Consider the following 27719-nt stretch of genomic DNA (forward strand, 5'->3'; position numbering starts at 1 on the left):
TCCCTGGGGAGGCCTGAGCTATCAGGGTAATGGCAGGAGTTGGGGTGGGGTGGAGGTGGCCTCGAGCCACCGCTGCTAGGTTTATGAGTAGGGACCCAGGGCAGCCCTGAGGAGCTGAAGGGGGACACACCTGGATGCCAGTGCCCCAGAGGAATGGGGCATTTGATGGGGAGGGCACAGTCTGGGGACCAAGGCAGCCAGAGACCCACGGCACTGTGGACTCTGAGGCACGAGGGATGTGAATGTCGGAGCAGCCAGCTTCGGAGAGGGCTGAGGGCCACCTCCAGGGGTGAGCTGGGTCTCCATCAGAGCTGGAGGAAAGGGAGCATTTGGAACAAATTGGAGTGGTTTGTGACCTGCTGGGGTGCGGGGTGGCCTAGTTTCCTGAAGAGCTGTGCACCAGGATGATGGGGCAGAAGAAGTGAGGGAGGAAGGCAGGAGGCTCCCCGGGCCTGAAATACTTGGAGACTGCCTGCTCACCAGGAAGGTGGGGGTCCCAGCCCCAGATCTGGCCCCTCTCAGCACTGGGATACCATCAGGGCTTGCAGCTTCCTACAGGAAAAGCTGACGCGGATGGGGCTGAGGACATAGCATTGGCCCTGGCCTGAGGCCAGTGAGGCTGGGTCACCCTCCAGCCTGGCTCAGCCCTCCCTTACCCAGAAATCAGAGGTTTACTTGCCCCATGGGCATGTGGGGGCACACAGGGTCTGCTGCTGGGGGGACTGGGCCCCTGTCCTCTGTTCTGAGGCCTGTGGTCCCTCAGGGGCTTCTGGACACCCTGCATGCCTGTCCTACCTGCTGCTCTGAGCCCTCGCTGTGCCTGCTGCCTGGAATGTGTTCAGAGCATGGCTTGGTTTCTATTCAATCAGAGACTATGATCCAAGGAGAGCCCTGGGTTTTGTGTCCTGGTTCCATCTCTGCTATTTTGATGTAATAGGAGACTTTGGGCAAGTCCTTGTTCCTTTCCAGGCCTCAGTTTTCTTAACTGTGTACTGGGGTGGTGACAGACACCCTGTCTAAAGCCAGCAGTCATCTGGTTCCTGAGATGGACACCGCTGACCCGGTTCAGGTCAAATCCCCAGTCTGTTACGAACAGTGGAGGTGACAGGCCCCAGGCCCCCAAAAGCCTCCTGGGTTCTTAGGAATGAAGAGGTTCCCAGCATGTTTGCAGGCCTGGGGCTCATCCATCCATCAGGTGGGGCTGGCTGCCTTCCCTCCCCTTCCATGTGTCCTCTCATACTGCCCTCCAACTCCAACTGCTCCCCTGCCAAGGGACTGCTCTTGGTCACAGGCACAGGAAGCAGCCCCTTGAAGGCTCAGCACCACCCCTCTGTCCTCCTTTATTTGCTTCCCACTCCTTTTTGTATCCATTGAGCTAGACATGGATCTCTAAAGATACCACGCCCTGGGATAGGATTCTGGGGAGGAGCTATCAGACAGTCACACGTTAGTGATAATTGACTTGATATTTTGCCAGGGGAAAAATAGACTTGACAGAAGGGAGGGCATGTCCAGAGCCTGGGAGGTAGGTGGGAGAGGCAGGGGGTAGAGACCCCCAGGGGGCTGTGTGTGCTGCACAAACCCTTCACCCATGACCCACCAACCCTTTCCATTCCTTTCCCCAACCTTAGGGCACCCACTGGGAGTGAAGCGCTGGCTGATACATAACACCATCTCTCCCTTTCCCTTCCCTGACCCAGGGTCCTGGGGACCCCCAGGCCACTTGGCCTGGTTGGTGATGGGGGACAGTGGGATAGTCAGGGTTCCATAACTAAGCTCCCAGCATAGAATTTCCACGCCGCAATTCAGGCGCCATGGCAACCAGGGGAAATAAACACTACGAGTTTCACAGTCCAAGCTCTGCCGTGACGTCATCTCCAGCTCCAGCCTGCTGGGGCCTGTGCTGACTGTGCCCCAGACAGCCTTAGCTGCTCAAGCTGGAGAACTGTCTTCCTTCCCAGCTTTCTCCGTGTCTGGGGTGGGGAATGGGGGGGTCTCAGGCAGGGATACTCTAGCCCCTTGACTGCTGTTTAGACCCTGCTGTAGCTGCTGCTGCTCCCTCCCCAGCCCCAGCCATGGAACTGCCCAAGGGGCCCAGGAGCTCTGTGTACTTTGCACAGCACCCAGAAAAGGAGCCATTGCCCTCGCGGCAGGAGGTCAAGCAGACCCCTGTCATCATGGCCAAGATCAAAGGTGAGAGCCATCCCCACCCTGGGCTTGGGCCCCCTCCCCTCTCTCCAGGACTCCTTCCAGCCTGCCTCCTGCAAAGCCCCTTCCATCTTCCTTGAAGCCTTACAGAAGACCTGAGCCTCCAAGCTGACCCTCACAGGCAGTGTTGGCTGCTGGGATTGTCCAAGTGGGTGGGGGAGGAGGGGAGCATGGGACTTGCAGTGGGCCCGCTTTGGAAAAAGACTAGGAGCCTTTGTCCTAGCTTTAGCTTTCCTCACTTCCCTTCAATTTTACTCTCAAGGGACAGCAGACACTAATTCTTACTATGTTGGTAATGACTGACTAGTGCTCTAAGTGGGAGTAGTTTAGTGCAGGGATTAAAGGTTTGGGTTCTACTGGATGATGGTCTTAGAATCTTCACACTACTAGTTTGTGATATGTGGGTAGATATTTCTAAGCCTCAATATTCTGTAAAATGGGAAAAACAAGAGCATTTACCTTACAGCATTGTTCGGAGGCTTAACAGAAATAATCCACGTCGGATGCCTAGTGGAGAACCTGGAGCAGAATAAGTTCTCAATTAACTGTAACTATTAGCTTCTTATTATGCATTGTCTGTCCAAGGGAAACTGCATTTTATCTGGAAATACTGCCTTCCCCCAAATGAAGCAGCTGAATGGATGCTGGGCTTGTGGCAGTGCGATAGCAGCAAGAACAAAGACCCCCAATGTTCCCATGGTGCGCTGTATTGGGGCTTCCCCTGCCTCTGACCTGGTGGGCCCAGGCTGAGGGCTGTCCTGTCCATCCTTACAGGCCCAGGGCCCGCCAAGTACCTCCGGCCATCCTGCACGGGCTACATAGATCATGACATCTCCATGTTCAAGGCACCAGCTTATACCCTGCATAGCCGGCCCTCAGAGAAGCGTGAGCGTTGCCACTCCAGTCATCCGGCTGGGGTTGGAGCTGTTGTTGGAGGTTGAGGGGAGAGACATGGAGCCATTCTCTGTAGCCACTGGGAATCTGAGACACTCAAGGGGCCCCCTGGGTCCAGAGGAAGCCAGCGGGGATTGAGGGTGGGGCAACTCCATGGGCATCCCCTAGCCGCCTCTCCCAAGGGAGCCTATAGGGGATCCTGGCCCTGTCCAGCTGGCACAGCAGAGTCTCCTTTTTCTGGCCTTTGGCTGGGGCCCTTCAGCTCCGGTCGCCATGCTCTGCTAGGGTCACTTGCCATTGTGGCCAGGCAGGAACAGCTAGGAGGCCAGTGGGGAAGTGGTGGCCCCCAGAACTCCCCAGGTGGCCTAGAACCCACTGGAAGGGCAGAAGCAGAGGCCACAGATGACCTATGCTGCTGGGCAGGGTGTGGTGGTGTGCACCCGGGGGTCTGAGATCTGGGGCGCCTGTCAGGCCTTTCCCTGGGGAGAATACCCACCTCAGCAAGGTAAGCCCCTGGCTGGCTGGGCCTTTTCTGAATGCCCACAGCAGCCACAGGGCTATTACTCCCCGTTGGCCCCAACCCCTGATTGGGTGGGTGGCTGCCCAAGCTGCTGGGCAGCTGTTATTTTACTGTTCCTCTGAGCAAGTTCTTGAAAATACCAGGTCATGTGTTAAAAGTCCCATTTTACAGATGAGGAAATCAAGGGTCCCCAAACACCCAGGAGCCACAGAATCTGAAGTGGGAGGGAGATCTTGCCTGGAGGCAGGCCAGGTGCTCAGTGGGGCAGCCTTTGGGACTGACCAGGCCCTCTCCTTGGTTGCCCTGCAGGGATGGTGTGCCACAGCAGCCCTGGGCCTTGCTATCTCTTGGATCCCAAAATAACTCGGTTTGGAATGTCCAGCTGCCCGCAGGTCCCCATGGAGGAGCGCATCTCCAACCTGCGTAAGATGGGGTTATGGACAGATGTTGGGGGTTGGGAGGTTGAGGGGTGGGGTGCACCCTTAGGACCTGGGCAGGGGCAAAGGGTCAAGACTTCCTCCTTGGAAATGTCTGGACGCCGGCATCTCCCTGCAAGACATCAACATTGCAATGCTGACATCACCATGTCTTGAAGTCAATGTTATGACATGCAGCATGTCACCAGGTGACGTTATGATGACATGGAGCTCCTGTTGTGGATGCAATATTGTCATGCGAACGAGCTCACAGACTGTAGTGATCTCAGGATGTTTCTGTGTTGCTGTCAGAGGGACAATGTCTGGATGCTGACACTGTAGCAACTGGGGGTAATCCAAGGGGGATGTTATGATGACATTATGGTTTTTTACATGATGACCACTGTGTCGCCATCCTGATGTCAGGATGGCCTAAGTGACCATCTTATTTATTTATTTATTTAGATCGAGTCTCGCTCTGTTGCCCAGGCTGGAGTGCAGTGGCGTGATCTCGGCTCACTGCAACCTCCACCTCCTGGGTTGGAGTGATTCTCCTGCCTCAGCCTTCTGAATAGCTGGGATTACAGGTGCACGCCACCACGCCCAGCTAATTTTTGTATTTTTAGTAGAGATGGGGTTTCACCATGTTGGTCAGGCTGGTCTCGAACTCCTGATCTTGTGATCCGCCTGCCTTAGCCTCCCAAAGTGCTGGGATTGCAGGTGTGAGCCACCGCGTCCGGCCTAAGTGACCATTTGGATGTCCCTGCCCTGCTGCTGAGGTGGTCAGCCTGAGGTCACAGTGGATAACCAGGACCATCAGTTGGCTAGCAGAGAATGAGGTCTGTTCCCTGCTCTGAGAGCCCTCCCTTCCCGCCACTCCCTTTCAGGCCTGAACCCCACCCTCGCATCCTGCCAGTACTACTTTGAGAAGATCCACCCACCGGGGGAACGCAGGGCTCCCCAGTACACGTTTGGCTACCGGCGCCCATACAGAGTGATGGACCCCAACCCGGCTCCCAACCAGTACCAGATGCCACTCTTGCTGGGGCCCAACACCCCTGTCAGCCGAGCTGCTCCCTGCTACAGTCTGGCCTCCAGGGACAAGAACTGGTTCTACAAGGAGGATGTGGCAGGAGGCCCTGGACCTACCACGTACGCCCGACCTGAGCCATCCATCTATCAGAACCGCAGCCCTACTTACAGCATGGCCAAGCGCTTCGCCTACCCTCTGGACCTCACGCCACGGCCTGGCCCCGGCTCCCACGAGGTCCAGCAGGTCACTGTGCACAAGCCCCACATCCCTGCTTTCACCATGGGCATCAAGCACTCACTCCACCTGTGCCCACTGGTCATCGACATTCGTGACTGAGGCCCCTCTTGGGGCACTCACTGCCCCTCATCCCCAGAAATTATTTTTCTACACCAAATTGAGCAATTTGCCCAAGATTTCTAGTAGCAGAGCCGGTACCTGCTGAGTGTCCGGCACACAGAAGACATTAGAGATATATTTTCATGTATTTGTTTTTTCCTTTTCTGTTCACAGTTGCTTCCTGTGGGTCCTGCTCTGGGTGAGGGGCTGGGGACACTGGAAGGAATGATACAGTCCCTGTCCTTGAAGAGTTCCATTCTGGTTCACCAGGTGGGGAAGCCATGTGTCTGTCCTCCAAGGAGCCCCAGGCAGAGACTCGGGAGAGCTGCATTCCAGTCCTAACTGCCATTACAGGCTGTGTGGCCTTGTGCAGCTCCTGCCCTCTCTGGGCTCAGGATTGCCCTTTAGACAGTGCACAGGGTAGGCCTGGAAGAGGTCTAGGTTCCCCCAAGTTCCAGAACTGTGGGACTGTGCTGACAGTGTGCAGTCCCTGAGACAGGGGCAGGGCAGGTCGGGGTGCAGGCAGAGGAGCGGAGTCCCTCTGGTTGGGAGTTGGGAGAGGAGTTTCCTCGGGGAGGGACCTAAGAGGACAAGAGGAGACTGCTGGGGAGGGCGAAGGTGGAGGTCAAGGTGAGAGCAAAGCATGCAGGTGCAGTGACAGGGAACTGGGGAAGCACAGAGCAGCAGGGGCCTGGGGTGCAGGGGGCGAGGCTGCTACCCGGGGCCACCTTGTGGGCAACTGGGAGGGGCCTCGGGCTTTGCCCTGAAGGTGTGAGGGCCGGAAGATGCTTTGGGAGAAGCTCGGACAGGATGGGCAGAGTGGGAGGCAGCTCCCAGCTGGGCAGACTGCAGGGAAGGTCAGCTTGTCACATGCTGTTTTTGGGGTCACTCACTATGTCCCCAACCTCAACAGCTTAGCCTGGCAGTGCCTGTCAGAGGAACAGCCATGAATTAGCCAGGAGGGGGCAGCGCTGTCTCAATCTTCAAGCCCAGGCCTGTGCCTACCCACCCTGGCTGGCACCCGCTCTGGCTTTGCTGCTGCTGGGCGGACAGGCGCCAGCTCCTGTTGGTCTTGAGGAGGTGAGGGTCTCTGGGGCTGGTATTTGTCCTTCCTCTGTTCTTGGCATCCAGAGCCCCAATTCACCTCTGCTCGTGGACACAGGAACATGGCAGTCCCAGGCCAGCGTGAGGCATGGAGGGGATGCGGCTGAGGTCAGCAAAGAGGCTGGGTGGGAGGGTGGGAGCCATGGAGGGAGTGGGAGGGAGGAGGGGGGTGAGAAAGCCCCCAGACCCAATGGCTCAGGCAGAGGCAGACTGTTCCGCAGAGCAGAGGGTGACAGGAAGAGAGCACTGCCTCAGAACCAGTGTCTAATGGTTCATCCTTACAAACCTGAACAATTTCCAGGTTTTAATTTAAAGTGAAAATTGAGGCTGGGTGCAGTGGCCCAAGCCTGAAATCCCAGCATTTTGGGAGAGCAAGGCAAGCAGATCATTTGAGGTCAGGACTTCAAGACCAGCCTGGACAACATGGCGAGACCCCGTGTCTACAAAAAAAATACAAAGATTAGCCAGGCATGGTAGCTGGCGCCTATAGACCCAGCTACTCAGGTGGCTGAGGTGGGGGGATCGCTTGAGCCCAGGAGGTCAAGGCTGCAGTGAGCTGTGATTGTGCCACTGCACTCCAGCTTGGGCGATACAGCAAGACCCTGTCTAAAAAAAAGAAAGAAAAGAAAAGAAAATTGAATTGAAGCCCTAACTTTGGTCAGAAAGGAACAGAGCATATAATATTCTTTGGAATATTTTTAAAAGCACACATACAACTAAATATTTAGAAAAGAGCCTGTGGTAAACCCCACTAGGGATGTCCTTGATTCTGGGCCCTGAGGTCTCCTCTCCATCCCACCCGCCCCCAGGCCCTGGGCTTTGCATCTGCCCATCCTCTCAACAAGGCTGGCCTGGGCTGGCTCTCGGGAGGCTGCGGGAGCTCGGGGACCCGTCTGTCTTGTGGCAGATTAGAAAGATGTCATTTTGCTGACAGTGCCATTTATCATGGCAGCTGCAAAAACTAGTGATGCTTGGTCTGTAAGTGTTGGGTGGGGGTGGGAGCTGGCAGGTGACAGCAGCCAATGCTCCCCAGTGTTACCAGGTCAGGGAACTGCAGGCCAACCTCTGAATAGGGGTTTTCTGATTTAACACTTAGCCCAGGTGAAGGACCTCTGTTGGAAAGATGAAGAAGCTGGCGCTCAGAGCCTGGAAATAACTTTGGCCACGTGATAATTTTTTTTTTGTGACAGGATCTTGCTCCGTTGCCCAGGCTGGAGTGCAGTGGCACAATCTTGGTTCACTGCAGTAGCTGGGACTACAGGCACATGCCACCAAACCTGGTTAATTTTGAAATCTTTTTGTAGAGACGTGGTCTTGCTATGTTGCCCAGGCTGGTCTCGAACTCATGGCCTCAAGTGATCCTCCTGCTCGGGCCTCCCAAAGTGGGATTACAGGTTCGAGCCACCATGCCCAGCCCACATGACAAATTAATGGCCCATCTCTAAATAAAGGTCTAGGTTCTGTGTGTGACCAGGACCAGGGCTCATCTAGGGTGAAGTGCTTTACTTCTATTAGGACTAAGTATTATTTTTGCCTTTATGGCTCAGTCTAGGACAGACCTTCAGCCTGGCCCCAGCTGCCACCAGACAGAGGCAGGATTGGGAGCTGGCCCTGGAGCTAGGACTCACTCTTGGGGTGGGTTTATGGTCCCAAGGGAAGGGGAGGAGGATGGGGGGTTCAGAAGGAATATCTGGGGGGTGAAGATGTTCAGATGAGAGGTGGCCCCGCCATGAAAGGGATGCCGACTCCAGGGAAGATGAATGGGGCCTCCCTTGTGCCTCGGCCTGCAAAATGACAGGGTCATTTAGCTTGGGATTGACCTTTGGATGAAGCAGTCCCATCACTTGACATTGCCTTTCCTGTGGTAGTGCCCCCAGAGAGGTGACTTGCAGAAGGTCAGGCACAGCCTCCCAGGTCTGGCCGACTGCTGCGTGGCCCCTTCTGAACAACTCAGGGGGTTCTTGCTTGACCTTGCAGGAAGCCCTGGTTTGATCCTTGTAGGACTTGAATCCGTATCTTCAGGTCACTAGACTCCAGAGCCTGGCACTTGATCACACACAAAGCCCCCATCCATGCATTCATTCATTCAACAAACATTTGCTAAGCTCCTGCCCTGTGCCAGGCTCTGGCTGGGTCCGGGGGTACGAAGACTTGGTCTTCACCTGGAGCCCTGGCCTCCAGGAGGTCTGAGGCTGTGTCAGTGAGAGGGTGGGAATTCACCCTCTCCCACCACGAGCAGATGTTGGAGGGTGGATGAGGCTCGGTGCCTGGCAGGAGGCCCACCTGAGGTTCCTCCCTTCTCTCTAGGGGGCAAGACAGGCCTGGCTCCATGTTGGGTTACCTCAGCCAGGGCTTGGTGGTGACATCACAGTCCCACGAGCCTCCTGGACACTGGCTGGGGTGGGGGCTGGTCTCTGTTGTTCCACTGTTGCTGGAGGGAGCCCCAAGGCCAATCACCACTCAGGTTCCCAGGACCTGGGGGGATGGTGGCCCTGGGCCAGGAGCAGAAGAGGGGCCCTGCCTGCAGGGACACATGGACACACCATCTGAAGGCACACAGGTAGGGGCTGTGCACACACACATGTCCCTTACCGCACACACGCGGGGCAAGACACACACACAAATGCACAGACCCACACCTTACTCTACACACACACACCTGGTACCACCACTGCCTTCAAACACCCCGCCCCATCCCTCTCTCCCAGGCATCTCATCTCATGCACAGATACGCACCCACCCAGGCTCACTGGCGCCCCTCACTGCCCTGGAGCAGTAAATCCACAAACCATGAGATGTCCTGACATGCAGAGAGAGGTGGGATGGGTGATGGGAGGGAGGTCAGGAGAGTCCCTGCATTCCCCCAGGAGAGGGGACCGCTGGCTGCTCTCAGCCGGCCAGCCTGGGACCTGGCCTCTGGGTGCTGTGCATGTGGTCGTGAGAGGGCACCCCCATGAAGACAAGCCAGGTCCCCACTCCTGCTCCCAGCACTCAGAGACGCCCACTCTCGGGGCTGCTCAGGTACGGGAGGACTAAACAGGAGCTCCTGCCACCCGGCCTTTCGGGGTATGGTGGGGGGCTGGTGGGAGGACACGTCCCCCTGAGTCCGTGGCCCTGCTCACTGGTGGAGAGTTGCCCGCCTTCCCATTCCTTCTGCTCCCTTTTCCTTTCCACGCCCACATCCTCCCAGCTGGCCTTTCTCTCCCCCAGATCCTCTCCCATGACCAGGTTTCCTCTCTCTCTCTCTCTCTCGCTCCCTGTGTCCCTGTGACCTACTTATCCTCTAGAATAATGATGGACATTTTCAGTTACCCCCAAAGTAACAGCCGTTCTTGGGGCCTGGCAGAGGACGGCTGCATGGGCGTGGGCACGGGCGCTGGTTTGAGTGTGGGGCCTGCAGGTGGCAGGGGTGGGGACGCCCATGGTCCCACTGTCCTTTGTTTGCTTTTTCTCATCCGGAGCCTTCATTATTTCCTGGAAGATTGGAAGCACGTTTCCCTTCAGGGGAGGAAGGGAGATAAAACAGAGAAATAAAAACTGTCATCGTTGTCTTGTAAACAGCGTAGAGCCAAGTGGGGGCTCGGCAGGAGAGAGCGACATGAGGGAAAGGCCGGGACAGAGAAAGGGGGCCGAGAGGGATGGGGTGGGGAGGTGAGCAGGAGCCCCCCTCAAGGCCGGGTGGGTGGGTGTCCTGCAGGAAGGACTGATGGGAGGGGAATGAGGCGAGGTGAGGCTGATCCAGGGCTGGGGCCAGGTTGGGGGGATTGCGGTTTGAGGAGACACAGTGTCTGCTGAGTGCCAGGCAGGCCCTGGGAGGCAGGCGCTATTCTCCGAATCCCACCCTGCGCCAGGCTCTGGGGGTGCTGAGGTGAGTGACAGACATGTCTTTGCACTCTTGGGGCATAAACTCTATTGGAAACAAAGCGGTGGCTTCATGTGTTCAGCACTTATATCAGTTGAGGCTCAGAAAGGGTGGGTGACCTGCCCGATGACACACAGCTGGAGGTGAGGGGACCAGGATCCCAGCCAGGTCCGTGTGACCGCAGTCTCCTTTCACACCACCTCCGCTGTGGGCACACTTGGCTCTTGCGTGACCTTGAGCAAGTCCTCACCTCTTGGCCATCAGTTTCCCCATCTGAAAAGCAGCCAGCATGCTGGCTCTCTGCAGGGCTGAGGGGAGCATCAGATGTCTGGATGTGAAGGATGCTCAGCTCTGGCTCTCTGGCGAGTTGGCTGGTGGGTGGAGGAGCAAAGGTCACCAGGTGCGCGGGGAAGGACTGGCCTGCAGGGAAAGGATGCCAGACAGCAGATTTACTCCCTGCTGCCGCCCAGTGGCAATAATTGGGTACCGCAGAGGGTGGGTCTGGAGGACCTTCTTCAGCTTGCAACAGGGCCAGAGCAGAAAGGCGCCTCTAGGGAGTGTTGTCTAGTCCTCCCGGCCCCATTTTGCTGATGCCCAGAGAAAGGAGGGACTCCTCCTCAGGTCATCCAGGGCAGAAGCTTGGGCTAGGCTTTCAGGGTAGGGTGCTTCCCTCCATCCCTGTGGCACTCAAGAAGCCCCCAGTCAGCTTCAGAGCAAGAGAAACAGAGTTCTACATCCTCTGCTTGATGCCACCACCTCCAGGGAGACTTCCAGGGTCTCCTCCAGTAGGAAGTGGCCTCCCTCCTGCCCTGCAGTCCCACACTCAAACTCTCCTTGCTCCTCCTGCTCCACCCAACCATGACTGTCCTCCTGCCTGCAGCAAATCAGGCAGCAGGGCCCCTTGAGACACGACAGATGGTGGAGAACCATTGTTACCACTCAGGGAGCATGTGCCAGGGGCCCACTGTGTCCTGCGGCTCTACCTGCATCCTCTCACTTGAACCTCGTAAGAACCTTGGTAAGTTGGGGTTATTTTGAGCCCCATTTTTCAGGTGAGGGAACGGGCACAGAGAGTTTATGACTTTTACACACAGAGTGGTGGGGCAGGGACACAAACCCAGGTCTGTCTGTTCTCTGGAGAGGCACCTGCATTTGGAGGTGAAAACTACCCCCGTGGCCATATGACAGTCCACTGTGACCGGACACTGAAATGACCAGTCCAGGGGGCTTGTGGGCTGGGGTCTCAGCTTCACCACTGTGCTGCTGGGTGACTTCGGGCAAGGCCCATTCCTCTCTGGGCCCTGGTTTCTCATCTGTGTACTGCGTATGTGCATGCATGCATGTGTGTGTATATATGCGTGTGTGTGTGTGTGTGTGTGTGTTCTGGGCTACCTCAGAGATCCATTCTGGCTTTGAGTGTGGTATATCCCATCTTGGGCAGGTCCCAAGGCTTGGGCCCTGGGATGGAAAGGTTTTAAAGGTCATGGGGAGGGGGTGCAGATGGCAGTGTGGGAGGCAGAGCTCTGGCTAAGAGCTGGGCCCCTTGGGTGCACCTCCTGCTTGCGTGTCACTGTGTAGGGCTGGGGATCAAGGGGAGGCGTGGACTGTGAGGGCACGAGGGATCCGGCTCTGGGACAGGTATGGGGTTGGCCCTAGGGCCTGGATGTGTCTCCCTCCACTGCCTGCCACAGAGGGGAGTTTGTCTTACAGGAAACAGCCTCATTCCATCAGCGGCAATGGGGGGCTGACAGTGGCCACTCCCCACCAGCCCTGGCTGGAGGCAGACCCATAAATCCCATGCCAGGCTGGGCTGTAAATTCCTGTGATTCACATCCGGCCTCTTGGAGGACAGAGACATTTGGGGCTGTGGGGCGGGCTGTTCTCTCTTGGACAGGACAGGTGGGTACCCGGGAGAAGCCTCTTCACTGGCCCAGCAGTCTCAGATGGCCCCCCCGAGGAGATGCGATGCTGAGCCCCCTGGATGCCTCAGGCCCAGCCCGAGCCATCTCTGCCCACGCCCAGGCCACCTCTGCCCAGGCCATTCCTGTGCCCTGGCCCGAATCACCCTGGAGGTCACGTGTGTGGACACGCTCTGTGGCCTCAGAGATCTCATGGGGCCTGTGGCCCTGTGGGCGGAGGATTACTCAGGTGCCGGGGCAAGAGACTGAAGACACAAACTGTTTCAATATAATAAAGAAAATAATTAGAATAAGAATAGTCATAATACAAATTAGATACAGAGATGATCATAGACAATTACCAATCATTACTATAAACATTATTAATCATTAGCTTTTAATTACTAATATAACCTAGGAATAACCTGCAGGTATAGGGTCAGGTGCTGAAGGGACATTGTGAGAAGTGACCTAGAAGGCAAGAGGTGAGCCCTGTCACGCCCGCGTAAGGTCCGCTTGAGGGCTCCTTGGTCAAGCGGTAACGCCAGTGTCTGGGAAGGCACCCGTTACTTAGCAGACCGCGAAAGGGAGTCTCCCTTTCCTTGGAGGAGTCAGGGAACACTCTGCTCCACCAGCTTCCTGTGGGAGGCTGGATATTATCCAGGCCTGCCCGCAGTCATCCGGAGGCCTAAACCCCTCCCTGTGGTGCTGTGCTTCAATGGTCACGCTCCTTGTCCACTTTCATGTTCCTCCTGTACTCCTGGTTCCTCTTGGAAGTTTGTAGTAAACAGTGGTAGAAGGAATAGTGAAAGTCTTAAAGTCTTTGATCTTTCTTATAAGTGCATAGAAGAAAACGCTGACGTATGCTGCCTTCTCTCTCCCTGCTTCGGCTACGTAAGAGGAAAGGGCCCCCTGTCCTGTGATCACGTGACTTGCTTCACCTTGTCAATCACTTAGAAGATTCACCCTCCTTACCCTGCCCCCTTGTCTTGTATGCAATAAATATCAGCGGGCGCAGCTGTTTGGGGCCACTACCGGTCTCCGTGTCTTGATGGTAGTGGTCCCCTGGGCCCAGCTGTTTTCCCTTTATCTCTTTGTCTTGTGTCTTTATTTATTACAATCTCTCGTCTCCGCACATGGGGAGAACACCCACTAAGTCCCGTAGGGCTGGACCCTACATGGCCTGGAGGGTTGGCTCCAAGAACCCCACAGTGAGGTCTCCTGCCAATCCGCATGGCATTCTGTCTTGGGGCTGTGAGGACACGGTGGGAGATCAGGGCCCAGTCTGTGCATCTCTCATTCCAGGGAGGCCGGGGCCCCGAATCCACTGTCCCTTAGACAGGAAGGGGATAGGGACACTCAGACCAGGGCTGCAGCCATTTGTTGCCTTTCATCAGGACTTTTGCCACACTCAGATGCCACCGGAACTCTACTTAGCGTTTTTTAAAAATCAGCTTACTTTTAAAATTTAAGTGTGTGTTTTAGCCTCGTCTTTAGCCATATTTGTGAAATCAGGGTCTGATGTACTAGTCAAATACCCGCACACATGTACACATACACATGTGCACATACACGCTCAGACACATACATATACACATATATGTGAAAATATACACATGAAATATATCCATGAAAGTAAACAAAGTTAAAATAGCAAATGCTCAGCTCCATGTACCATCTAATCCTGCTTTAGGTTTAGAGTGGCTCTAGTCTCCCCGCATTATGGGTGATTCCTTATTGGTGAAACAAAGCAGGTTCAGATGGCTCACAGAGCTGAGCATTTACCAGCCATTCTAGCCTTCCCCCATTTTACAGACAAGGAAACCAAGGTCCAGAGAGGTGCAGGGCCTGCCTGAGGTTGCACAGCACTGGGATTAGTGGCCAGCCTGCCTGACTCCCAGCTGAGTGCTCCTTTTACGGAAGCACACTCCGTGTCTGTGGTGTGCAGGGCCCCTTCCTCCAGAAGCATATGTGGACTCGCAGAGGCCTTTTGGAGACTGTGCCCTAACATGCCTCCTTCCCCGCCACCTCGCAGTGCCCAGCACCCTCACTGGCCGGCACGTGCAGCACGGATCTGGGTGTGCAGCCACTCAGCACACTGATCCACACACGTGGGCAGAGTAACAACACAGAAGCTCACCTGCACACAGAGGCATTTGCACCAGCTCCCTGCACACTTGTGCCTGGTGTGTTCAGAGGACCACCTGTGCTGCTCATGGAGACAGGGCTTGCTCGCTAATGTCCAGCTGTCATTTCTCTACCTCAGGTCAGAGAGTCTGACCCACCTAAGAGCCTTCCATGGCTCCCTACCACCTGCAGCATTGAGCCCCAAAAGTCAAACTCTTCGGACTTTGAAGGTTCTCCACCCTATGCCCCACCCTCCCCACAGAGCTCTTCCTCATTCCATCTCTGTTCCCTGCTTTGGCCAGTGGCCGTCCTGGATGCGGCCACACTACACCTCTGCCCACACTGCAGCTCTGCACCCAGACACCCTCCAGTTCCTCGCCACATAATTCTATCTCAGTCATGCCCCGGACTGCGTTGAAGCCAGGCTGCCTTGAAGCTCTCCTAGACTGCTCTTTTCCCCAAGGGAGGGTCATGATTTGCCAAATGTTTCGCATGTGTTAGCAAGACTGGAGTCGGAGCAGGCATCAAACCTTACATCCCATATGTCACACCTCACCACAGACCTGGATGCCAAATACCCTGAAGAGTCTGAACTCACACTGGCAGTTAGCAAAGTGCTCCTACGGCCGCATCTGCAGTTAACACAGCATCCCTATGGCCACTGTCTCCCTTGATCCCCACGGCCACCCTGGGAGAAAGGCAGAGAGTCATCATTTGATAGAAAGGATGCTGAGGCTCTGGGAGGGAAAGGGACTTGCCTAAAGCCCCAGGGTGAAGCAGCATCTCTGGACTCCCAGTCCAGTGCTCTTGCCCAGTGCTATGCTGCTTGCCTCTACCCATCTCCGTGGGTCATCAGCGCATCATAGGGCAAGCCCCAATCCCTGCCTCATTTTGGTTTATGGGCGCTGGACCCACAGCCCTACCCTACAGTCATTTGGAGACAAAAACAGATGCTATTGTTCTTCCTTAGAGAACGTGGCCAGTGGATACCGCACACTGGGAATCAGAGTGAATGTCCTTGAAAGAGGCCATGGGTCAACAAGGCCAAGCCAGAGGATGCAGAACGCTTTTCCTTAGAAATCTTTGGGAGTGAAGCAGGCTTCAGACTCTCCCATCCCTGCCCCTGCAGCCACCCCTACCACATTGGTTTGGACCCAGTAGGTTGGGGCGGGGGCGGGGGCGGGGTGGGGGTGGAGGAAAAATCAGATTGCCCATGCCCCCCAGGCTCTTTCCCCAGCTGCTTCTGTCCTAGCCCAGGTCTGGTGCCATTCTTCCACTCACGCTCGTGTGCAAGCCCACACACACATCACACACCTTGATGCTCACACAGTCACAGCCTGGCCTCTGCTCCTGTGAGCCAGTTGCCAGACACCCCCTGGGATGGCTCAAAGGAGTCAGGACTTGGAAGTGGGGACATCAGGGTAGCTTAGGAAATCCACACACCCAGAACATCTCGGGGTTCAGACTCTCTGACCTGAGGTAGGCTCCCGAGGGGTTGGACGGAATGGAGGATGGAGGACAGCGGGAAGAAGAAACGAGGAGGAATGCAACGTGTGGGGCGGCCGCCAAGAGTAAAAATAGAGGGAAGTGCCATGCAAGTGCTGGAAAGAAGGGGGCAGGTGGGACGAGCCCCACAGCCCCCTCCACAAAAAGACCACTTCCGGGACTCAGTGCTCCTTTGGGGGCAGGCTCCGCCAGCTCTCCACCACTCAGGGCTCCGGTCCCACGGTCGGAGTGCCTGGGATGGAGACGGCCAGTTCTGGTGGCCAGGTCCGACGCTCTAGAATCCAGCCCCATTTCCCTCCCGGCCACGCACGTCCGGCGGCCTCTCCCGTCATATTCAGCCCCTACTCACCTGGGGACCCCGGGAGGGGCGCGAGGGCACCTGCCGGGGGAGGGCCGAAGGGGTCAGGGGAAGCCCCCGGTGTGGAGGGTATGACGGGCGCTTCCCCCAGGGTGGACCCAGCAGGCAGAGGCCCAGGAGCAGGGCTCCGCAACCCGGGCCGGGCTGGGGGCACAGCGGGGAGTCGGCACTGCGTCGTGGGGCTGGACTTGGGCGACCTGCGGGCGGAAGGGAGCCAGGAACAGAAAGAGGAGCGATGAGCGGCCCCGCCCACCCTGAGGCCCCGCCCCAGCCCAGTGCCAGCCACGCCCATGCATGCAAGCCCCTTCCTGCCGGCCCGAGGCGGTCACCGGAGCTTAAGCCCCGCCGCCAGCAGCGCCAACGTCCCAGAGCCACCCCGCCCCGCAGCCCGCGATCCACGGCAAGTCCCGCCCTCTCTAAGCTCCGCCTCTCGCTTCAAGTGGGCGCCACCCCGGGGAGGAGGCGCGCCCTGCCTGGTCCGGCACTTCTTCCGCGGCCCAGGCTGGGGGGCTTTGAGGCCGTGGGGGCCGACCCTGGTACCTGCGTCCGGCCGGGACGCTCTGCACCTGCAGCCAGGAGTCATCCACGGGACCCCGTGGGCGTGCTGACGATGGTCGTCTTGATGTCACCGATGATACTGGGCGCCTCCCTCAGCACGTGGTGCATGCGCCGCATCTCGTTGCGCCCCTATGCCTGCTCTGCCGACTCCTCCATCAGCGTGTTCTGTTCCCCACGCGAGTACAAGTTGGCCAGCAGCTCCGAGAAGATGAACTCCTTGGTCTGAGAGTGGGCAAAGAGGGAAGGAGACTGGGACCTGATTGATGCTTGTGCTGCCCTTGCCGCCATGGCTACCCCGCCGGGCCCTGTTGGGACTGTGCGCTGGACTTGGAGCCGCGAGTATGGCTTTTCAGACGCGGCTTCTACACCGCTTAGACTCGAAGATCCGCCTCCCCACCGCCCTTTTCTCACTCAGATGAGGACACTGAGGTCCAGAGGAAAAGTCACCTGTCCAAGGTCACAGTTCTGGGAGGGGACTGAGGGCCTATCATGCCACCAGGACACCTGTCTACTCAGTTTTTAATTTTTGGAGATAGGATCTCGCTTTGTCGCCAGGCTGGAGTACAGTGGGCGAGATCACTGCTCACTGAAGCCTCAACCTCCTGGGCTCAAAGTGATCCTCCAACGTCAGCCTGTGGAGCAGCTAGGACTACATGCACTTGCCACCACCAAGCCCAGCTATTTTTTAAAATTTTTGTGTTGAGATGAGGTCTCATTATGTTGCCCAGGCTGGTCTCGAACTCCTGGGCTCAAGCCGTCCTCCTACATTGGCCTCGCAAAGTGCTGGGATTACAAGCATGAACCACTATAATCCCACATTATATTTCTATTGGACAACTCTGGTCTGGACCGTGCCTCCCTTCCTGAGGCTGGTCCCATAAGGCTGGTCGGCATCTCCCCCAGGCCAACATGGCCACCTGGGTCCCCAGTGCCACAGGAGCTCTCTACCCCCATGAGGCAGCGCATGCACTTTGTTGATCATGAGGTGGATGATGGTCTTGGGCATGAGGTCCTGCATGTTCTTGTTGACAATGGCCATGTACAAGTCTACCAGGTTCTGAATGGTCTCCACTTGCCGCTCCAGCTGTGGTCCATGGAGAGCATGAAGCTGTCGGAGCCACTCCCCTCAGTCTTGCTGGCCTGTCATGAAGAACACAAGGGCATCAGGGTGGCCAGGCCATGTAGCCAGGCTCCAGGCATCCCCTGCAAGGGTATCTGGCACATTGATGCACAGAGAGAAGCAACTGGCCTAAACAGACACCCAGCTCTCCACATGCTCTAAAAGGTTTCAGGTCTCTGCCCATCCCTGTATCTCTTAGGACCCCAGACTCCCCTGATTCAGCCTCATCTTGGTTCTGACTCTAGTGCCCAGAATTTGCCTCAATTTTCCAAACCAGAAATGAGAAAAGAACATCTGCAGATCCTTTGCTTAAAGACCTGGCCAGAGCTGGTGCCAGGCTGCAGACGCCTGGCAGGAAGCAAGAGAGGGTCACACTCACTTTCTTCTTGTCCTGGGAGGCCCACACACCAACACTGCCACCACTGCTGGCACCAGGGAGCACAGCCAAAGTAGACACACACAGAGAGGAAAAGGGGAGAGGTTGAGTGAACCTGGGACACTGCACCCCAACTCTAAGTCTCCTCTAGACATTGCCACAGTGAAATAGGGGAGAAAAGAGAAGGCAGTCACAGGAAACCACCATCATAGAAAGGGCATGCAAGAAATGCCATCTGTGGCAGAGACTGAGACACAAAACTGCCACTGGAGAAGGATGGGAGGACCAGAAGACTTAACTCTGATCTCACCCCAGAGTAGGTAGTCGGGAGGATTCCTGGTTATTTCTGAGCCAAACAAGGGCTCAGAAACATGGCATGACTTGGCATCACTGTGGATGGTGCCCCAGGGCCCCCCCTAGTATCAGCAGCTTGACCCTCCTCTCCTTGCCCTGCCGCTCACCCCAACACACTCAAGGTACACACCAGCCCTCAGAAAGTAGGACTTTCAGCTGTTCACCTCCTCCTGTGTCTCACAGGCCAGCTCCAGCTGCCAATAATCCTTGTAGAGGCCAGGTGCGGTGGTTCACGCCTGTAATCCCAGCACTTTGGGAGGCCAAGGCAGGCGGATCATGAGGTCAGGAGATTAAGACCATCCTGGCTAACACGGTGAAACTCCGTCTCTACTAAAAATACAAAAAATTAGCCGGGCGTGGTGGCCGGCGCCTGTAGTCCCAGCTACTTGGGAGGCTGAGGCAGGAGAATGGTGTGAACCTGGGAGGCGGAGGTTGCAGTGAGCCGAGATCGTGCCACTGCACTCCAGCCTGGGTGACAGAGCGAGACTGCATCTCAAAAAGAAAAAAAGAATCCTTGTAGACATTCCTGCAAGACAGGGCAGGCAGTGAGGGCAGATGGGCAAAGCCACACCCTCCCTGGGGGTTAAGGGCATGCCTGGACTTTGGGGTCATCACATCTGAGTCAAGTCCTGGCTTGCTCATTTCCCAGCTGTGTGATTCTGGGCAAATCCCTTCCTTTCAGCCTCAGTTTCCTGATTGGGAAGATGGGTTAATAATAATTCCTGCCTTATTATGGTTTGGCTGTGTCCCTATCCAAATCTCAACTTGAATTGTATCTCTCAGAATTCCACTTATTGTGGGAGGGACCCAGGGAGAGGTAATTGAATCATGGGGGCTGGTCTTTCCTGTGCTATTCTCATGATAGTGAATAAGTCTCATGAGATCTGATGGGTTTTTCAGGGGTTTCTGCTTTTGCTTCTCTCATTTTCTCCTGCTGCTGCCAATGTAAGAAGTGCCTTTCGCCTCCCACCATGATTCTGAGGCCTCCCCAGCCATGTGGAACTGTAAGTCCAATTAAACCTCTTTTTCTTCCCAGTCTTGGGTATGTTTTCATTGGAAGTGTGAAAATGGACTAATACAGTAAACCAGTAGAGTGGCGCATTGCTGAAAAGATACCTGAAAATGTGGAAGTAGCTTTGGAACTAGGTAACAGGCAAAGGTTGGAACAATTTGGAGGGCTCAGAAGAAGGCAGAAAAACGTGGGAAAGTTTGGAACTTCCTAGAGAGTTGTTGAATGGCTTTGCCCCAAATGCTGATAGCGATACGGACAATAAGATCCAGGCTAAGGTGGTCTCAGATGGTGACAAGGAACTTGTTGGGAAGTGGAGCAAAGATGATTCTTGTTATGTTTTAGCAAAGAGACTGGTGGAATTTTGCCCCTGCCCTAGAGATTTGTGGAATTTTGAACTTGAGAGAGAAGATTTAGGGTAATCTGGCTGAAGAAATTTCTAAGTAGCAAAGCATTTAAGAGGTGACTTGGGTACTGTTGGCATTCAGTTTTATAAGGGAAGCAGGGCATAAGTTTGGAAAATTTGCAGCCCGACTATGCGATAGAAAAGAAAAACCCATTTTCTGGGGAGAAATTCAAGCCAGCTGCAGAAATTTGCATAAGTAGCAAGGAGCCTAATGTTAATCCCCAAGACCATGGGGAAAATGTCTCCAGGCTATGTCAGAGACCTTCACAGCAGACCCTTCCATCACAGGCCCAGAGGCCCAGGAGGAAAAAGTGGTTTTGTGGGCCGGGGCCAGGGACCCTGTGCTGTGTGCAGCCTAGGGTTTTGGTGCTGTATGTCCCAGCCACTTAGCCGTGGCTGAAAGGGGCCAATGTACAGCTCAGGCTGTGGCTTCAGAGGGTGGAAGCCCCAAGCCTTGGCAGCTTCCATGTGGTGTTGAGTCTGTGAGTGCATAGAAGTTAAGAATTGAGGTTTGGGAACCTCCACCTAGATTTCAGAAGATGTATGGAAATGCCTGGATGCCCAGGCAAAAGTTTGCTGCCAGGGCCTTCATGGAGAACCTCTGCTAGGGCAGTGCAGAAGGGAAATGTGGGGTCAGAGCCCCACCCACAGAGTCCCTCCTGGGGCACTGCCTAGTGGAGCTGTGAGAAGAGGACCACTATCCTCCAGACCCCAGAATGATAGATCCACTGACAGCTTGCACCATGTGCCTGGAAAAGCCACAGCACTCAATGCCAGCCTTTGAAAACAGCTGGGAGGGAGGCTGTACCCTGCAAAGCCCCAGGGGTGGAGCTGCCCAAGACCATGGGAACCCAATTCTTGCATCAATGTGACCTGGATGTGAGACAAAGGAGATAATTTTGGTGCTTTAAAATTTGACTGTCCCACTGGATTTTGGACTTGCATGGGCCTTGTAATCCCTTTGTTTTGGTCAGTTTCTCCAATTTGGAACAACTGTATTTACCCAATACCTGTACCCTCATTGTAACTAGGAAGTAACTAGTTTGTTTTTGATTTTACAAGCTCATAGGCGAAAGAGACTTCCCTTGTCTCAGATGAGACTTTGGACTGTGGACTTTTTGGGTTAATGCTGAAATGAGTTAAGATTTTGGGGGACTGTTGGGAAGGCATGATTGGTTTTGAAATATGAGGACATGAGATTTGGAGGGGCCAGGGGTGGAATGATATGGTTTGGCTGTGTCCCCACCCAAATCTCAACTTGAATTGTATCTCCTAGAATTCCCACATGTTGTGGGAGGGACCCAGGAGGTGGTAACTGAATCACGGGAGCTGGTCTTTCCCGTGCTATTCTCATGATAGCGAATAAGTCTCATGAGATCTGATGAGTTTATTGAGGTTTCTGCTTTTGCTTCTCATTTTCTCCTGCCACCACCATGTAAGAAGTGCCTTCTGCCTCCCGCCATGATTCTGAGGCCTCCCCAGCCATGTGGAGCTATAAGTCCAATTAAACCTCTTTTTCTCCCCAGTCTCAGGTATGTTTTCATGAGCAGTGTGAAAACGGACTAATACATGCCTCCTCAGGTCACTGTGAGGATTTAGTGAAACATTATCCTAAAAAAAAAAGTTAAAATTCTTGCTTAAATATGACAAGCTTATAAAAATTAACAGAAGCATTATATTAGAATTTCTAAAGTCATTTCCATTGAAATCAAGAATAAGAAAAACATGCTGCTTTCCCCAATGTTAGTCAACATTATTTAAAATGTTTAGCTAATCAAACTGAAAAAAAAGAAAACAATTGGTATGTATATTGTACAAAAAAGGTAAAATTGCATATTTTTGTATATAATAGAGAACAGAGAAAATCTAATATTTTAATAAAATAAATACAATAAATAATTTAATAAAATATCTCAAATCAAGATATATGGTACATAAAAATCATTAGCCTTTCTCAATATGAAGAATAACTAGTCATGGATATAAATTTATTTTTTAAATAACACATAAAAGCATTATATATTGCTTAGGAATATATATAAAACCATTATCTATTATTTAGAAATGCAAAAATACATTTAAGAAATGTTTAAATGTCTGGGAATTATACACACTGGCTTCTAGACACTAGTCATATATCTAGAAAGGGGGAAGATGAAAGAATGTCATCATATTCTATAAATATGTCAAAATGTTAAAATCTAGTAAGTATGAGAAGAGGGTACTTGTTGCCTGTAATTTTTTTTATATTTCTCTGTATATTTGAAATATTTAATAATACAATTTTAAATTTGAAATATCTTCTCTAAAATCATGATAAGGATGGGCGCAGTGGCTCACGCCTGCAATCCCAGCACTTTGGGAGGCTGAGGTGGGTGGATCACCTTAGGTCAGAAGTTCGAGACCAGCTTGACCAATATGGTAAAACCTGTCTCTACTGAAACTACAAAAATTAGCCAGGTGTGGTGGCATGCACCTATAGTCCCAACTACTTGGGAGGCTGAGGCAGGAGAATTGCTTGAACTCGAGAGGCAGAGGTTGCAGTGAGTCGAGATTGTACCACTGCACTGCAGCCTGGGAGACAGAGCAAGACTCCATCTCAAAAAAAAAAAAAAATTGGCTGGGCGAGGTGGCTCACGCCTGTAATCCCAGCACTTTGGGAGGCCTAGGCAGGCGGATCACAAGGTCAGGAGATCGAGACCATCCTGGCTAACATGGTGAAACTCCGTATCTAATAAAAATACAAAAAAATTAGCCAGGCATGGTGGCGGGCGCCTGCAGTCCTAGCTACTCGGGAGGCTGAGGCAGGAGAATGGCCATGAACCCGGGAGGTGGAGCTTGCAGTGAGCTGAGATCATGCCACTACACTCCAGCCTGGGTGACAGAGCGAGACTCCATCTCAAGAAAAAAAAATAAATAAAAATAAAAATCATGATTAAAAACAATAGGCTGGGCACAGTGGCTCACACCTGTAATCCTAGCACTTTGAGAGGCCAAGGCGGGCAGATTGCCTGAGCTCAGGAGTTTGAAACCAGCCTGGGCAACGTGGTGAAACCCCGTCTGTACTAAAATACAAACAAACAAACAGACAAACAAAAAATGAAAACAACAACAACAATAATGGCTAAGAATGTTTGTATATGAAGTCATTTTTAAAGACAGAAAACAAGATCTAAGCAAGTGGAGAGACATGCCAGTACTCCAGAAAGGATAGTGTTAATGTTAATTCTTAGAAAAATTAATGTATAACTATGATGCAATTCCCATTAGAATCACAGTGAATTATGTCTTGGTCCATTGTGGCTGCTGTAACAAAATACTATAGACTGGATAGCTACTAAACAACATAAACTGACTTTTCCTAATTTTGAAGGCTGGGAAGTCCAAGATCAAGGCACAGGCAGGTCAGTGTCCGGTGAGAGCCCATTTCATTGTTTATTTACGGTGCCTTCTTGTTATGCCCTCAATGGGGGAAGGGACAAGGAAGCTCCCTTGGGCCTCTTTTATAAGGGGACTAATCCTGTTTATGGGAGCTCTGCCCTCACGACCTAGTTACCTCCCAAAAGCTCTACCTTTTAATACTGTCAACCTTGGGGGTTAGGGTTTCAACACAGGAATTTGGGGAGGGCACGAACATTCAAACCATAGCAAGTCATTTTACAAAAACTACATGAAATGAATGTAAAGTTCAAATGAAAAAATAAATGAGTGTCCAAGAATAGGCAAGAAAACTATGAAAATAAAAAATAGAAACAGGGAGAATTGCCCTACCAAATATTAATCTACATTATAAAGTCACTATAATCAAAACAACATTAAAAGATGAATAAAAATGTATCTGTGGATCAGAAATTGATCCCAAAATCAATGTAAGTATATATAAGAACATAAAATATGGACAGGGTACTATTTCAATGCAGTGGGAAAAGGTTAATTTTTTAAATATAAACTGGCCATCAATCTAGAAGAAAACAAAACTAAATCCACTATCTCATGCCATTCACAAAAATAAGGTTCTGACAGTTTAGAAATTTAAATATAAGGAACAAAGAATATGAACATGCAATGCACAAGAGAGAAACATGTGTTTTATAATATTATGAAAATATACTCAGTGTCATTAGAACTCAGGAATAAGCAAGCTGAATAGTTTGTGGTTTTACCAATAACTTGGAATATGATGTAGCTTTAAAAAATATTGATCCAGAGTCTCACTTACTGAGACAGAGAGATGAAAAAAATCACACAGCTTAAGTGTGATTTTTTTTTATCAATCATAAAACACACTATACATGAATATAGCAATTTTCATAGGTCTGTACAAGCATAAGGATGTGGACCAAGGTACATCAAGCTATTACCATTATTTATTTATGGTGTGAGGATGGAAGGGACTGGAAGAAAGTTATTAATGAATACTTATTATATATATGTATATATTTCACTTTTTAAAATAAGCAGACTTGCTGATATAATTTAAAAATAATAATTTTAAATATTTAGGCATATTGAGAAAAGAAAACCAAGGGAGGCTTTGCAGACACTGCCACCATCGGGAGCCCTGTACTATCAGCCATGGTTAACCCCACTGTGTTCTTTGACATCGCCGTCGATGGCGAGCCCTTGGGCTACGTCTCCTTCGAGCTGTTTGCAGACAAGTTTCCAAAGACAGCAGAAAACTTTCATGCTCTGAGCACTGGAGAGAAAGGATTTGGTAATAAGGGTTCCTGCTTTCATAGAATTATCAGAGTTTATATGTCAGGGTGGTGACTTCACATGCCATAATGGCACTGGTGGCAAGTCCATCTATGGGGAGAAATTTGATGATGAGAACTTCATCCTAAAGCATACAGGTCCTGGCATCTTGTCCATGGCAAATGCTGGATCCAATATAAATGGTTCCCAGTTTTTCATCTGCACTGCCAAGACTGAGTGGTGGATGGCAAGCATGTGGTCTTTGGCAAGGTGAAAGAAGGCATGAATATTGTGGAGGCCACGGAGCGCTTTGGGTCCAGGAATGGCAAGACCAGGAAGAAGATCACCATTGCTGACTGTGGACAACTCTAATAAGTTTGACTTGTGTTTTGTCTTAACCACCAGACCGTTCCTTCTGTAGCTCAGGACAGCACCCTCCACCCCATTTGCTCGCAGTATCCTAGAATCTTTGTGCTCTTGCTGCAGTTCCGTTCCATGCCTAGCTGGACTGCAGAGTTGAGTTTATGATTATGAAATAAAAACTAAATAACCAAAAAAAAAAAAAGAAAAACAAGGAAAAAAATGAATTGGACTTATGAGGTATAATGGCTATTATCCTAGAGTGGTGGTAGAAGAAAGGAGAGGATGGAGAGAGATTAAATAAATTAGTTGTTTATTGAAACTTTTTTTTTTTGAGATGGAGTCTCACTCTGTCACCCAGGTTGGAGTGCAGTGGTGTGATCTTGGCTCACTGCAAACTCTGCCTCCTGGGTTCAAGCCATTCTCCTGCCTCAGTCTCCTGAGTAGCTGGGACTACAAGCACCTGCCACCATGCCAAACTACTTTTATGTATTTGTATTTTTTTTTTTTTTTTTTTTTTTTTTGAGACAGAGTCTCACTCTGTTACCCAGGCTGGAGTACAGTGGTGCGATCTCGGCTCACTGCAAGCTCCTCCTCCCGGGTTCACACCATTCTCCTGCCTCAGCTTCCCAAGTAGCTGGGACTACAGGCGCCCGCCACCACGCCTGGCTAATTTTTTTTGTATTTTTAGTAGAGACGGGGTTTCACCATGTTAGCCAGGATGGTCTCGATCTCCTGACCTTGTGATCTGCCCGCCTCGGCCTCCCAAAGTGCTGGGATTACAGGTGTGAGCCACCGTGCCCAGCCACTTTTTTGTATTTTTAGTAGAGACAGGGTTTCACCATGTTGGCCAGGCTGGTCTTGAACTCCTGACCTCAGGTGATCTGCCCACCTCCGCCTCCCAAAGTGCTGGGATTACAGGCATGAGCCACTGCGCCCAGCCTGAAACTTGTCAAGCACAGGCAGAGTTCCTGGGGCCCAGAGGGATACACGAAATATAAGGCACAGACCTTACTCTCTATTGGCATAAAGTCTGATCGTTGATGAAATTAAAACACTTGAAACCATTTATATATAATGATGCAAGCCCCTCCAAAACTGTCAGGTCATAGGATGGATGTATCAGTTTGCTTTACCATTCACCTATTGGGGAGTATTTGGTTGTTTCCAGTTTGGGGCTATTACAAATAAATCTGCCATGAACAATCATTTATGAGTTTTTGTGCAGACATCAGTTTTATTTTCTGGTACAAATGCCCAGAAGCAATTGCTAGGTCATATATTGAGGTGTATGTTTGATTAAAGAAGCTGCCAAACTATTTTCTAGAGTGTCTGTACAATTTTATATTCCCACCAGCGATGTATGAGTTAGTTTTGTCTGCATCCTCGCCATTATTTGATACTATCACTATGTTTGATTTGAGCTGTTCTAATAGATCTGTAGTGATATCTTACTGTGGTTTTAATTTGCATTTCCCCAGTGGTTAGTGTTGAAGATCTATTCCTGTGCTTTAAGTCAACTCATTTTTAAAACCTAAATACATGTATTTAAAAAGGAAACTTTTGCTTTAAGAGGCCAAGGCAGGTGAATTGCTCAAGCTGAGGAGTTCACGACCAGCCTGAGCAACATGGTGAAGCTCCATCTCTACAAAAAATACAAAAACATCCAGGCATGGTAGCGTGCACCTATGGTTTCAGCTACTTGGGAAGTGAGGCAGGAGGATTGCTTGAGCCTGGGAGGTCAAGGCTGCCGTGAGCAGTGATTGCAGGATTGCACCATTATACTACAGCCTGGGTGACAGGGCAAAACCCTGCCTGAAATAAATGAATAAAAGGAAACTTGTGGTTAGTGGTTCTCAAAGTGTGGTCCCTGAGCCAGCAGCATCAGCATCATCATCAGCTGAGAACTTGTTAGAAATGCAGATTCTCAGGCACCATCCCAGACCTCCTGAATCAGAACCTCTGAGGAGTAGGTTCAGTGATCTGTGATTTAACAAGCCCTCCCGGTGAGAATCGGTCTCATTTACTACTGATGGAAGGTAATGGTAAAAATAAATGCATCCGCATATCGCCTAAAATCCTCTTGTGGGCCCCAGGTTGGCACAGCACACTTTTGGGCAGGAGCCCCACTCACAGAGGCCGTGACAAGAATGCTCCTGCCCCTGGGGTTGTGCAGTGACAGCTCACACAGCTCCACGTGGCGGTTCTGAGTTTGGGAAGCGCTGATGTAGTCCTACTACAGCCCTTCCTGCCCTTCACTGGACTGAGAAAATCCAGGCTCTGAGGAGGGCGAGACTTGCCCAAGGTCACCCAGCAACATGGTCAGTCTCCTTTCCCAGGGCCCTCACAATGCCTGGCCTGTTTAAAGCCTGCCTCTATTCACTGCTGAGTGAAAAATCCAGCTTCAAAACAGAATATGGGGAAGGATACTATCTTGTGCAACTTAAGTTTATAGCTGCAGATACATGGGAAAACAAGTCCGAAAATACTGTTGAAGCAGTTATTTGGGGAGAGAAGGGGTTTGCTGGTTTTTTGTGTTTTTAACTTTTCTATATCTCATAATTTTTATCACAATAATG

The 27719-nt window shown here is 52.1% G+C and overlaps 2 protein-coding genes and 1 pseudogene across 7 annotated transcripts; 2 read left to right on the forward strand and 1 right to left on the reverse strand.

Annotated features, from left to right (window-relative positions):
• Positions 1–1839: 1839 nt before the first annotated feature.
• Positions 1840–5555, forward strand: CIMAP1C (ciliary microtubule associated protein 1C). 3 transcript variants are annotated; one of them, XM_055363833.2, is made up of 4 exons: positions 1840–2193; positions 2983–3144; positions 3932–4045; positions 4926–5555. In XM_055363833.2, the coding sequence occupies exons 1-4, from the start codon at positions 2076–2078 to the stop codon at positions 5405–5407; spliced, it is 876 nt and encodes a 291-aa protein (XP_055219808.1). In that variant the 5' UTR covers positions 1840–2075; the 3' UTR covers positions 5408–5555. The 3 variants fall into 3 exon arrangements, with proteins under 3 accessions (XP_055219808.1, XP_004056604.2, XP_055219809.1); XM_004056556.4 differs by having other exon boundaries at positions 2983–3093; XM_055363834.2 differs by lacking the exon at positions 2983–3144.
• LOC109023365 (uncharacterized) lies at positions 5535–16644 on the reverse strand. 4 transcript variants are annotated; one of them, XR_008672105.2, is made up of 5 exons: positions 16254–16644; positions 10624–10793; positions 9824–10009; positions 6301–8295; positions 5535–5988 (listed from the first exon to the last, which is right to left on the reverse strand). XR_008672105.2 is itself a non-coding variant. In XM_063698724.1 (5 exons), the coding sequence occupies exons 1-4, from the start codon at positions 16552–16554 to the stop codon at positions 8877–8879; spliced, it is 813 nt and encodes a 270-aa protein (XP_063554794.1). In that variant the 5' UTR covers positions 16555–16643; the 3' UTR covers positions 5535–8295; positions 8853–8876. The 4 variants fall into 4 exon arrangements, 3 of the variants coding, with proteins under 3 accessions (XP_063554794.1, XP_055219805.2, XP_063554793.1); XM_063698724.1 differs by adding an exon at positions 8853–9032 and having other exon boundaries at positions 5535–8295; positions 16254–16643; XM_055363830.2 differs by having other exon boundaries at positions 5535–8295.
• Positions 16645–24648: 8004 nt separating this feature from the next.
• LOC101149240 (peptidyl-prolyl cis-trans isomerase A-like) lies at positions 24649–25238 on the forward strand (annotated as a pseudogene).
• Positions 25239–27719: the final 2481 nt, after the last annotated feature.

The sequence above is a fragment of the Gorilla gorilla genome, chromosome 16, assembly GCF_029281585.2.
Source record: "Gorilla gorilla gorilla isolate KB3781 chromosome 16, NHGRI_mGorGor1-v2.1_pri, whole genome shotgun sequence".
Taxonomy (NCBI): Eukaryota; Metazoa; Chordata; class Mammalia; order Primates; family Hominidae; genus Gorilla; species Gorilla gorilla.

Excerpts from the sequence above, each read along its gene's own strand:
- CIMAP1C (XM_055363833.2), top strand. The coding sequence starts at position 2,076 with ATGGAACTGCCCAAGGGGCCCAGGAGCTCTGTGTACTTTGCACAGCAC. Across the intron at positions 2,194-2,982 it reads CATCATGGCCAAGATCAAAG|GCCCAGGGCCCGCCAAGTAC; the intron begins GTGAGAGCCATC and ends CCATCCTTACAG. Across the intron at positions 3,145-3,931 it reads GGTTGGAGCTGTTGTTGGAG|GGATGGTGTGCCACAGCAGC; the intron begins GTTGAGGGGAGA and ends GTTGCCCTGCAG.
- LOC109023365 (XM_055363830.2), bottom strand. The coding sequence starts at position 16,554 with ATGGGCGTGGCTGGCACTGGGCTGGGGCGGGGCCTCAGGGTGGGCGGG. Across the intron at positions 10,794-16,253 it reads GCCCCTCCCGGGGTCCCCAG|GCCAGTCCTTCCCCGCGCAC; the intron begins GTGAGTAGGGGC and ends CTTTCCCTGCAG. Across the intron at positions 8,296-9,823 it reads GAACGGCTGTTACTTTGGGG|GCCGAGGCACAAGGGAGGCC; the intron begins GTAACTGAAAAT and ends GTCATTTTGCAG.